Raw genomic sequence first — 12395 nt, 5'->3', positions numbered from 1 at the left:
GTGGGTAGACGACGGGTATGGAAGTTGAAGAGAGTTCCACTGCTTTGCGGGACAATAACTAAAAATCCTGTAACCATGTGTTGTTCTGGTGACTGGGATAGAGAACCTACGGTCATCAGACAAAGGGCGGAGTAGTCTGACTGGAAAGAAGAGGAAAAGAAGTTAACAAATCAAAATTAAAAGACAGTTTGTAGACAAGTTTGCTCTACACAAAAATACTTAATGTGAGAAGTAAGCACTGCACAAAACCTACTCCAGGCCTGCATTCCTTGTCTGTCTTATCTTCTCGCTCTATCACGATTCTGTCTTCACTGCGTGACTGTAGCGACCTTCGCTGGTCAGTCGGTCGACAAATCAGCAAAGGGACGAAACCGCAGGTCCTCCTTTATCAGGATTAACTCCCTTGTACCACAGACGACCTTTGCTCGCATTAATTCGCTGTAGAGTAGAAAACAAGACTTTAGAATGCATAAGCAAAAAAAAAAAAAAAAAAAATTGAACTACTAAACGGATTCAAACAGTTACAGTTGCCCTGTTTTTGTAGCTAATCCAGCCCCTTAAATGTTAAATTATGACACAGAAAGATAAGAACTTCTTATATAAGACAGTAGTTCACGAGAAAAAAGATATAACTGTTCCAGATTTGTGTCTACAAAGCTCTCTTCTCTTAACAAGGTCCACCAGGAAAGGACATTGCAAGCTGACATCTTTGTGAAGATTGTACAGGGTACAGAGAGAGCAGCAGGTAGGATTCCCTACTGTTCCTACCTGTGTGTGTGTGCGCGCCATCTCGTGTGTGAGAGAGAGAAAGATTGCAGGTATGTATATGTTGGTGCGTCTGAGAGTGTGTGCCCGAATATCTATGTCACGTGTGTGTGTGTGTGTGTGCCTATATATGTGTGTGTGCCTATATGTGTGTGTGCCTGTGTGTGTGTGTGTGTGTGTGTGAGCGCGTGTATATATACACGTTAGTTCGAGAGCTATACTAATAAAATATCACAAAACAAGTCTGCTGGCCGAACGATTGGACAAATGATCCGCCAACAAACCCGGGACAGAGAATCAGGTAGAGAAACAAAGTTTTGTCGTCCAGAAATGATGTGTTCATCCCTCAGCTTTCTGTCTGATGGAACAGCTTCCCCATGGCTTGTCTGCTGATGACGGTGGCTGTTGCTGCTGTGTCGCTGCTGGCGGTGCAGGGCACATTCCAAACTGACATCCTGGGAGATTTGAACCGTGCCAGACAGGGCGAGCATGTCAACAAACCGCTGGTAAGATGCAATGACTTTTAATCCGAGTCAATCTTCAAAGTAAGGAGTAAGCTCACAAACAAACAAGATAAAGACAGATTCTGAATTTGCTTTGATTTATTGTATAAGAAATAAATTTATAGTTAAGTATGAAGGCCAATATTACAAAGCTGTTCTTGAACTACAGCTACTGTCAGCAAAGCTGTAGCGACATTTGTAAAAGAAAGAAATTCCTTGTATGTTATTTAAAAACGGGTGAGAGAGAGGAAATAGTAGTCTGTTCACAGACTGTTTGTTCATTGTTCATACACTGCTTAGTTTATACAGAAGCTATGCACACGTTATATAAGCTGTGCGACCATTGGGCACACATTGTGCATACTTTGTGCACGCATTCTGCATACTTTGTGTAAACATTGTGCATACTTTGTGCATACTTTGCGCATACTAACAGACCTGGAGCGCCCCCCTGGCGACACAGTCCAAAAACTGGGCCTCTCAGTGCAAGTTCCAGCACTCGGGTCTCGCCGGCGCCTCTGAGATCATCTTCATGACATTCACCACCGGCGTCACCGCCACCAAAGTCGCCACCGACAGCCTGCACGCGTGGATGAGTGAGAAGGCGCAGCCGGGCTGTACGTGCTCCAACCTCTCCACCTGTGGCCACTACTGCATTGTAAGCCACCTTGCTACAGAGACTGGTGTACACACACACACAGGCACACTTTGCAAGCACAAACATAGGAGACTACACTTCAAGAAGTGTCTTACATACATCCACACTCACACACACAAGATTGGCTCAAACGTCTGCCAGCAATGGCATGAAAAGTGGGTAAATGTGGCCTTGTCAAAACAAACGAAGGGTTTCGAACTTCTGGGAATCGTAAAAAGTCATCAACTCACGTCAGATAACAACAAAAATATGTGAACTAAGCAAACTGTGATCAGTCAGTGGAAATAAGATACCTTCAAAAGTAAGCCAATAAATCCTACTATAAAATATTGAAAGGAACTGTTGATACAACTATATCATGAGCAAAGCTGTGACCATGCTAACTGTGTAGTGAAGCTCATTGTTCATCCACGCTTCTTCTTTCTTCTGATCATAGATAATCAACTCCAAGAACGTGAAGGTTGGGTGCGCCATGCAGAAGTGTGCAAACATCAATGGACACCCTGCTACCCTTGTCGTCTGCCGCCTGTCAGGTTAACACAATAAACCTTAACCAGGCGTATAAGGTAAAGTTACTATTTTTAAATTTACTTTTTCTACTCACATTTTAGTACATCCTGGTTGTACTGACCTGGACTAGGCATCAGTTTTCGTCAAAATTTGAAAACACCGACGACACATAATGTTTGACTAAAAGTTTTGAAAGTTTTAAAAGTAGAATGACAAACTTTTGTAACAGTATATGTAAAAACATTACAACAGACTTACAAAATGATGCAATACAATATAATACAGCATCATTACATAGGATAAGTGCTACAGTACATAGGGCGAGACCACAATCCTCATTCCTGGCCCGTTTCATTCTGCTGCCCGATGAACATCTGAACATGGTGATGGTGAAACGGGGTGATGACAATATTGACAGCTTTTAGCCTCAACACTAGTACAAAAAGCACATTAAGAAAATTTGCGGAAAGCCAGTATTTCAATCAGAGAAGAGTGTTGTCATCATTATGTTGTTTGCTTGACATGGTTCCCAGTAAGTGTGTCTTTTATTTGTCCCTGCAGATGCTCCGTGCATTGGTTCTACACTCCGAACACTGTAGTAACCATCTTATAAAATCAAAAGTAATAAAGACCCCTAGAATTCATGGCTGTGGCTTTAATGTTGTCGCTTTGAGCATCTTGTATGGAAGATGCGGGAAGTCAAGGTAAATAATAGCTGAGTTTTTTAAAAACATTTATTTGCAGAGTCATCATCAGAGACAAAGCACAAAATTCAAACAAGAAGCAGCTCTAAACACAATTCGCCACCAAATTACTGTCGACCTGTTGATTAGGAAAGAAACAGTACTATCCATGTTTTCATAAAAATTCGCATTGAGTTATCCACTGAGTCACGTGTGCTGTAGAGGTGAGAGGCGGAGGCCCCCTCTGTCCCTGAAGTGTTTCGGTTGAAGTCTGAATGAACAGCTTTAAGCATCTCTTGTGATGGCGGCTTACACGTTTTCTAGAAAATGAGGAAGATGCAATAGATGCTGTGGAGAGAAAGACTTTGTAAAGAAACAACAAAATGAGGAGCTTTCTAGAACTTCTCACACTATTATGTGCAGATAGACTGTTGTTCACATTTAGTGAAAGTACGTCGCTCCATCGTTTCGTGTCATTTCTCTCTCACAGGAAGAACATTTGTTCTTCAAGTAATGGATTCCAGACACGATCACATCTTGTTCTAACAATAGTTTTGATTATTCTCATCTTGTTGCAGGTTCTTGAGGTGCATAAGCTAAGTATGAAGTTGTACACAAATCCTATCGCGCCTCTTTAGGACAAGGGAATCGTCGTAATCGTGGTGTGTCGTTATGTGGGTTTGTTTGTTTGTACGCTACGCTTAGATAGATGTATAGTTGTATACAATGGTTTGTCAGCAGAAGAAGAATTTCTGTACTGAGCTATGCCTTGTATAGACAATAAAGATTGATTGATTGATTGACTGATTGATTGATTGATTGATTGATTGATTGATTGATAAGCAAGGGATGTAGACTCGTCGCCTAATTCCAAGGGAGATAATAACCCCACCCGAACCACATGATAGTATTCCACTGAAACTACAGAATATGACAAGCTGTGATACGTATTTATTGTTCTCTGAACACACACCAGCATCTGACCCCTGAAAGTTTGGCCTCAATAGACTGTAGACATGCAGTGACTTCTGAACTTTAGTAGCTGAGAGTGAGAGTGACTGAGCGAACGAGATTTGTTAATGGAAAGTATTGGTGTGTAGCTGGTGTTAGATGGTTGAAGTGGATGTTGATACGAAGTGTGAGTAATCTCGTGTTCACATCAGCAAAGGTCAACTTGCATTTCTGGTGTTTATGGCCATCTCCCCGGCGGTTGTCATCATTTAGAGGCTGGCATTTGTCCTCACAATTGTGTAGGTGTAAATGGTAGACTGCACTTGGTCAAAGTTAGTGAAGGGTTTTGTTACTGTTGTTGTTGTTGTTGTTGTTGCGCCATTCGCTTGGGTTGCGATCCATTTTTCTGTGACAAGTAGTTACTTCCCTTGAAATCGGATAATATCCAGTTGTTACAAACAGTTTAAAAAAACAACAACAACGTTCTCTTCATTATATACAATCAAGATAACTATGAAGAAAAGTACTGGTTTTTGATCTTTATATTAATTATGAATGTAGTGACGCTATGTGAGCAAGTGCTTGTAGCTGCTTACATAAACTTATCTATCAAGACGGTTAAAGCGGGTCCTCAGATGTGTCGCTCGCCGAAAAGTTCACAACCTCAGAATCTTTACTTTCTGGTCTAGTGCTTCATAGACATCCTAACAGGAGAAATCAAGGCACTGAGCTCCTACTTTCACATGGCTTGGACAACGCGAACTTAAATATTTTAGTTTTAAACACTCAGCGACTTCCAAGAGTGTGTCTTGAAAATAAATAGCAGAAGTTAATTAATCACAGAACAATTTTAATAAAAGGTTTTAGCATTGAGATGTACTTTAACACATCCGTTGGTCAGGGTTATATTTTTCAGAAGGAATTACTAGATCCATAATTGAAAAAAAAAAGTAAAAAAGATAAGGCCACATTATTCGCTAATCAGATTTCTTTTTACTAGATTATTTTACGTCCTATAAGGCTACAAAGAAATGGTTCCATGGACGACAATAAACATCTCGTGACATCTTTAAACGAGTGTGAAGAAGCAGTTATTGCCGGTTATTTCCATCGACGGTGTTCATGTTATCGACCAGTTGCTTATCCTTCAGTCCTCTGCATCTTGAATATTTCACCACCGTCTTCTTAGACTTTTATCGAAGACCTTTCGGCATTAAAATCTTCAGAAAACACACACACACACACACACACACACACACACACACACACACACACACACACACACACACACACACACACACACACACACAGGCATATATATATATAGTTAAATACATGATCGCACACGCGCACACTCGCGCAGTCACAACATGCAAGTACACGCACACATATCCCCGTCCCCCCAGCATGACTGATCTCTAACACGGCATGCAGAAGAAGACATGAGCAGACAGCCTCCAGTATCCAACAGAAATGGTCTCTCATGTGGTGTAACCCAAACAGCGACAGTAAGATCGAGAGAGTGGCGGTATCTTCAGATTTGTACGGCCAAGCAGCAAAAGGTGTAGATGATGATGAAGTCTTATGAAATAATCGGCATCTAGAGATGTTTTATACGTTTATTATAACTATATGTTTACCTTTAAGCTTATTAAGGAGGAGGAGGAGGTTCACCCCCCTCGGTAGTTGTCTCCCCCGTAGTACTTGCGGTGGTATCGGATGCAGGGGATCCACCTGCTGGATTTTGTGCGTCCGTTCCTCCTCCCGGCTGCGCCCCAACGTTTGCTGCAGCTACAGTCGTATTCAACATACTTTTTCACTAATTAAGAATTTTTTATGGGTAACTTGATGAACAACGAAGTAGAATCCTTGAAAGGTAAGAAAGGGACAGTTACCAAATTAGAGACAATGGAGCAGATACATTTTTATTGATAATGTGAATTGTTTTATTGATAATGTGAATTGACAATTTAATCAACTTTAACAAATCAAACCTTTAGCATGACGAGATAAATGGTTAAAGCGTTCATTAGAATGTTTAAAAAGTTTACAGAAAGGAACCAACGATATTATGGCAGATGGATTTAACCCTAAACAAACCAATGACGATAAAAGATTCATGGTTCATGTATTTAAGATTTCAATCACTGAATCACTTCTCTGTTGTTATCACTGTGATTTCTTCGGCAATGTGTAAGCTGAAGGTGCTTTCTCCACATTTAGACACAAAAAAACTTACTCCTACCTTAAATTCTCGTTTTAAATACGTCTTTGTACAAATTCTGGAATTTTCGAAGATAGCTTTAGAAGATGTCAGTACAGGAGGTAATATTAATTACCTTGCAATTCGTTCTAAGCGGCTTCTAAAAAGTTTAAATTTTAATTTCCGTGCCATCAAGGAAGTTTATACTATACCTTACATTTTGAAAAGAAACTTTCTCTTCACTCCTAATGTTCAAAGGACATCACGAAAGCTCAGCGGAAATTAAAGTACCACAAAAATTTAGCCTTTTCATATTTTCTTCAGTCCAAATTTCTCAATAAAGTTCCAGTCTGTAAGGCTGTATTCCAAACTCAGCAGTTTCATTTTCTGTGTACCTGAGTGATGTTTCTTCGTTGGACTCGAGGACATGCAGAGGCTTGGCGGACTGAGCCACTCACTGTTACGAATATTACTTGCCTGCGACGGAACTCTCCAGTACAGGGGAGTAATTTGTTCTGCTTTTCTAGTTGGCAGGTGAGATGGCCGATGTTTGAAGGGTTATTGAAAATTAAGCATAATTGTGTAATGTATTTAGGGAATTATTATTTTTCAAAGTGAATTTTATCAGATCGTAAAGACGAAGGTTGCTCTGGTGAAGTCATCAGTGATGTCGCCTTAGTTATTTCTTAGGAACGTACCTTTGTCTTCCTTTTTTCCTCCTGAACAGCACTAGTCAAAACAGACAAACATAAAATCTAAGTTTTAAGATTAAGCATTAACAAAACAATTAAATGCAAGCAACTATTACAGTTACTATTTATCTCATCCAGCTTTCAATGTGTGCCGTGGAAATCATCGTTATGAGTGCACGATAAGCTACCTGTAGTGTGGTTGTAACTTGCGGGTCATCTGTTTTACAGAAGATAAAGCTCTGAGAGATGTACTCATTATGATCAAGCCAATCAGGAATAATGAAATAATTGATACTTACGTTCATTTTCAGAGGCCACGACAGCTAGGTACAGCCGATGTTGGGTGGAAATGGCTGAGAGTGGGAAGCCAGCCGGTCTGGTGGCTGCATCTGTGACTTGTGTCAGTCCACAGGGACGTGTGCAGTCGCTATCACTAGTTGACGTCATTTGTGGTCTACGTCAGCACGCTTGACGTCAATCTGTCGTACCATGTTAAAAATAGCATTGGTGAGTCTGATATCAGTCTGTGAGTCAGATATGAATGCGAGTCAAACAACAAGGAAAGTGTCCAGCAATGTGTTACAATTATGTCAATATTCCCATGTAAACATCCCAGTCATGACTAGCACGCACATACATACACGCACATATTTAGTCTACCGTTCATTCACCGATCAACACGCACACACACAAGCACATGTGCACACATTTGTGCTACAAAGCTCAAGAGAAAGATTAAAATATTTGGAGTTCTCGTGAAAACTTTATTTTGAAATCAGTCTTTATGTAGACATAAGCCGCAGTCAATGTAGACACGAAGAAAAATAGTTTTATAAAATGCTTTCGGGTATTTTGACATAGGTTTAAAAATAGTCTTTGTAAAATTATATGCATTTTACCTAAGCTAAAAATAAAAGTTGTTACTTAACTCAGCAAAAGTCATCTGTTAATGAAATTTTTAGTCAGAACACTAAAAAGTGTACTCGAGAGTGGCTGCTGAATTGTCTAGCTCTAGTTCTAGCAATGTAATGAATTCAAACTTATTTTAATTGCTTTAGTCCGGAGTGTTAAAATTTTGTCACTGCAATTTGTGTTCATTCATGTAATTTGTAAAGTTCTTAGTTACAAAAGATATGTCAGCTTAGACCAAAGTTTCTTCAGGCAGAAGCTAAAAATATTCGTGCTTCTTAAACCTGCAAGTGCAAAATAGAGAATAAGAAACCAAAACGGATTAGAAATACTAATCGAAAATGTATATTTATCAGGAGAGCTGGATTCCCGAGAGGGGCTAGATACAGTAGTAAGACTAGGTTTATACTTAGATAAGGGTCTAATCGTAGAGTCGGGATTAACCTGAGAAGGAGGATTCTCTTTAGAGGGAGGATGCTCTTTAGAGGAGGATTAGTCTGAGAGGAGGGGCTAGACTTGACTGTAATTTGAGGAGAAGGAGTAGAGTCTTTAGTGTGCTTGGATGGTCGAGATGCTTCGAGGAACGCGGGTCTGGTGCAGCGGGAAACCACCTGCCACTCGGAAGCGTTGTGGACGGCGATGTTATCGATGTCTCTCTCCCAGCAGCTGTATCCTTGGTCTGTGAAGCCTGGAATCTTGATGACACCAAACCCCACCTGCTGGAGGGCCATCCCCACGTACACGTCATCCACGAAGAAGAAGGGGACATGTCGGGATACTGCAAACACCTGCTCAAGGACGGCCATTCCCCCGACATAGGCGAACCCGTAACAGTATGGTGGATACAACTTTTTGGGGTAATACTGTCTAGAAACATACCTGAAATCAATCAATCAGTCAGTCAGTCAAGCAATCACATAGCTGGTTAAAATACTGCCATTCGATTTCTTATATAAGTTATTTCAAGTTCATTACATAATTACCCTCGAGCATAAAACCTCCTGCTAGTCTGCCAGAAAAATAATATAAGCCAGCCTGCAGGTAACAAAAATAACGTTCCAGTCCTTTGACCACCCCCATGCGCTAACGGACAATTTCAAAAAAGTTCACCATTTTGCACGAGTTTTCAGATTTAAAAGACGAAAACAGATGCACGTGGAATGTTATTTGTCGGTAGGGGAAACATAATTTACTACTAGTAATTAGTATGGACGAGATATTTCATAGGAGGACATCAAACTAACCCCTTTAAATTGCATGCAAGATCGCCTTCACAGCAAATCAGCTTTTGCGCATGCGCAGACAAAAATGTGTCACGTGAGTCGACATGGCGGTGTGTGTGTATGTAAGATCAGTTCGTGGTGGCTAGTGTACTCACCACTTTGACTGCTCATGACGCTTAACACTAGCTCTCTGAAAACACTGTCCGCCGATGGCTTCCTGTAGATCATCGCGAAAATCGTCCAACATTGCCAAGAGAGCGTCGATGTTGATCCAAACATCGTCATCCATTTTCGTAAAGAAACTAAAAAGAGAAACAGCATCAGGCAAGTTGTGGCTTGTTTATAGCACTACTGTATTTTTTCCTTACCAAAAAGTAAATCTTCAGGTAAATTTTCAAAAGGTTCAAATTATTAGTTTTACGACTGTAGAATCTTATGACTAAGCTTCAAGAAAGGCTTTCAAATAACCGAGAGGTGAAACGTCCGCTTGAGGGGGAGGCAGACACGGACTCAGATAAACCTCAAATAATCAGGCACTCGTGTGATACCAGGACATAGAACCTCATCGAGATTAAAAAAAAAAAAATTCTGCTCTCTTAATGCACTCCTACTTCTCTGATTGGCTGAAAGACAATCAACAAGGTGTTTAGCATCGTTAGCACATCACCTTGCATGGCTGCAGTACTTCACCGCCCAGTTCACGCCCATCATAGTCTTGAACGTGAGGTTGAAGTAGTGGTCGTTAAAGTGTCCAACTAGCATATCACCGAACACGCTTGCCTCTTTCTTGACTTTGCTCATGACGTCAGCGTTGGGCGATGTTCCCAGCAGAAACACAAGCCGGAAGTTAGCGGTGTTGTTGGCGGTGACATCTCCCCAGTTGTTGCGGATCTTGGCGCGATGATCGAAATGGTCGTGCAGGGAGGAAATGAGGAAGAGGACTTCGAGTCTTTCGTCGGAGTTTGATACGTCACACACAGACGGCGCATCTATCAGCAGGGGCACCGTTGTGTTGAAGCAGTCGTCGCACATGTCCGGTCTCAGGTCGACAGGGGAACTGCTGCCACACACTTCCTCCCGCCAGGACTCCAAGCTGTCGATGCGAAACTTGCATTCCTCCCACTGCTGAGGAGAAACGTACCTGGGTGGCAACTGTGTCAGGTGGGGCAACGATTGATCTTCCGTGAATGGCTGCTCAGTTGAGGGTTGTTCTTTTTTTGAGGATTGCTTTTCTTTCGAGGATTGTTCTTTCTTTGAGGATTGCTTTTCTTTCGAGGATTGTTCTTTCTTTGAGGATTGCTTTTCTTTCGAGGATTGTTCTTTCTTTGAGGATTGCTTTTCTTTCGAGGATTGTTCTTTTCTTGAGGATTGCTTTTCTTTCGAGAATTGTTCTTTTTTTGAGGATTGCTTTTCTTTCGAGAATTGTTCTTTTTTTGAGGATTGCTTTTCTTTCGAGAATTTTTCTTTTTTCGTGGATCGCTGTTTATTTGAGGATTGTTCTTTGTTTGAGGATTGCATTTTTGTCGAGATTTGTTCTTTTTTTGTAGATTGTTCATTAGAAGGTTGTTGTCCTTTAGAGGATTGTTCTTCGGTTGAGAATTCTTTTTCTATTGAGGAAGTGTTCTTCTGTTGAGGATTGTTCTTCTATTGAAGATTGTTCTTTTTTCGGATATCGCTGTTCATTTGAGGATTGTTCTTTCTTTGAGGATTGCTTTTTTGTCGAGATTTGTTCCTTTTTTGTAGATCGTTGTTGATTAGAAGGTTGTTTTCCTTTCGAGGATTGTTCTTCTGTTGAGAATTCATCTTCTATTGAGGATTGCTCTTCTGTTGAGGATCGTTCTTCTATTGAAGATTGTTCTTCTTTTGAGGATTGTTCTTCTTCCGCAAAGAGGAATAGTTTTTCGTAGACAGACAGTTCCTCAGCTAATGGAATTTTTTCAGCATTCTCCGTTGTTGATGATGTTTTAGTCATATTAAGCACCAGAATACACAAGAAACATGTTAAAGCAATAATGAGGATTGCTGCCGAGAACTCATTTATGCTCAGTAAGGAAACCGCCCTCCTGTCTCTCAATCCACTTCTTATGTCTGTATACGGAACTCGGATTCGATAAGGAATCATCATCATCCCGGTTTCCTCCTGTCGATGGTTACTGTGGTGACCTAGAGGTCAGACAGAGTTTACAAGTTAATGACCTCTTTTCCACCACCTTTCATTACAACAGGTAAAATCAAAAAGCATGATCGGTGTGAAAGTGTGGCTTCACTCGGGTGCTCAACTTTGTCTTCTTCGTCTCGATCGTTCCTGAAAAAGAGCACAGAGTCATTGCAGCTAACCATACTTAAAATATGTTTACATAGAACAGACTGACGAGACAAACATGAGAAGGATTTTTTTTTTAATTCACAAGTTTATTTGAGATTTATTGAGGATTTCATGTAAGAGTTATTTTAAAACAATGCTGTTGATAAAAAAGAAAACAAAGTTGGAAAAAGATTAATAATATTTTTTATCCAGTTTCTTGATAAAGACTTTATTAAGAATGTGTTCTGCGCTCATTGCTTCATATTTCTTAATTAGTCCTCTATACCCTCTGATTAAAAAGTTTGCAACAGAACTAGTACATACCAGCTCAGCGAGTTTAACTGGTTCAAAGATTTTTCTTACTTATTTACTCTTGAAATGCAAATTATTTTCTTTTACAAAACACGTACTCTTCAGATTCTCCGGGATTTTTAAATCTTTACTTTTGTCTCAGGTACATCTGGTGTATACTTAAGTCTACTGCTTGCTACAAGTTCGTTTCAGGATGTGAAACAGAATTTCACATGTGAAATACGACTGAATTAATGAGTGGCAGTAATGAAAGGAAAGACAGATCAATATTAAAATATAACACAAGATGAAATGAGCCTCAACAAAGAAATAAAACATGGAAATATAAGAAAATATTGCTGTTGCTGGAAGACAGACGCAGACGTTTAGCAAGCCCTTGGTGATCTGACCGTTCGGTTTTAGGCAAAACAAAATATTGTTCCCGGGATGCGAGTGCGTGGTCTGTAACATTGTGAAATCATTCATTCACCTGCACGTCAGGTGCGCGAGCAGTCAGCCTGAGATTCGCTTCTCCTGGAAAAGTCAGAGCGTTTAGATATGGCGCCTCCTGCAAGTCCGCCATTAATGTCACGATTCCTTATGACGTCACAACGCCGACGTCATTTCGTGTAATTGTCGTCATTCAGTCCATTCTAGGTCACGTCCTTGACCTAGTCGCTTGTAATGGGGGATGAGCTGCTC

General features: G+C 40.5%; 2 protein-coding genes across 3 annotated transcripts; one reads left to right on the top strand and one right to left on the bottom strand.

The window, feature by feature from the left end:
* Positions 1-586: 586 nt before the first annotated feature.
* Positions 587-3908, top strand: LOC112573851 (pathogenesis-related protein 1-like). 2 transcript variants are annotated; one of them, XM_025254495.1, is made up of 5 exons: positions 587-745; positions 1136-1271; positions 1705-1926; positions 2363-2492; positions 3698-3908. In XM_025254495.1, exons 2-4 carry the CDS (start codon positions 1143-1145, stop codon positions 2462-2464), a joined length of 453 nt encoding a protein of 150 aa, XP_025110280.1. In that variant the 5' UTR covers positions 587-745; positions 1136-1142; the 3' UTR covers positions 2465-2492; positions 3698-3908. The 2 variants fall into 2 exon arrangements, with proteins under 2 accessions (XP_025110280.1, XP_025110281.1); XM_025254496.1 differs by lacking the exon at positions 3698-3908 and adding an exon at positions 2998-3101.
* Positions 3909-7715: 3807 nt separating this feature from the next.
* On the bottom strand, positions 7716-12323 carry LOC112574023. Its single transcript, XM_025254814.1, has 4 exons — positions 12184-12323; positions 9765-11402; positions 9253-9399; positions 7716-8753 (listed from the first exon to the last, which is right to left on the bottom strand). The coding sequence occupies exons 2-4, from the start codon at positions 10613-10615 to the stop codon at positions 8153-8155; spliced, it is 1599 nt and encodes a 532-aa protein (XP_025110599.1). The 5' UTR covers positions 10616-11402; positions 12184-12323; the 3' UTR covers positions 7716-8152.
* Between the last annotated feature and the right edge of the window lie 72 nt (positions 12324-12395).

This window comes from Pomacea canaliculata, linkage group LG10, assembly GCF_003073045.1.
Source record: "Pomacea canaliculata isolate SZHN2017 linkage group LG10, ASM307304v1, whole genome shotgun sequence".
Taxonomy (NCBI): Eukaryota; Metazoa; Mollusca; class Gastropoda; order Architaenioglossa; family Ampullariidae; genus Pomacea; species Pomacea canaliculata.
Note: the sequence above shows the minus strand (reverse complement) of the source record. Positions and strands in the feature narration are given on the sequence as shown.

Coding starts and splice junctions, on each gene's coding strand:
- LOC112573851 (XM_025254495.1), top strand. CDS start 1,143: ATGGCTTGTCTGCTGATGACGGTGGCTGTTGCTGCTGTGTCGCTGCTG. Junction 1,272..1,704: donor AGCATGTCAACAAACCGCTG/GTAAGATGCAAT, acceptor GCATACTAACAG/ACCTGGAGCGCCCCCCTGGC. Junction 1,927..2,362: donor CCTGTGGCCACTACTGCATT/GTAAGCCACCTT, acceptor TTCTGATCATAG/ATAATCAACTCCAAGAACGT.
- LOC112574023 (XM_025254814.1), bottom strand. CDS start 10,615: ATGCAATCCTCAAACAAAGAACAATCCTCAAATAAACAGCGATCCACG. Junction 9,400..9,764: donor AAGTACTGCAGCCATGCAAG/GTGATGTGCTAA, acceptor TTCTCTTTTTAG/TTTCTTTACGAAAATGGATG. Junction 8,754..9,252: donor CGTCATGAGCAGTCAAAGTG/GTGAGTACACTA, acceptor GATTGATTTCAG/GTATGTTTCTAGACAGTATT.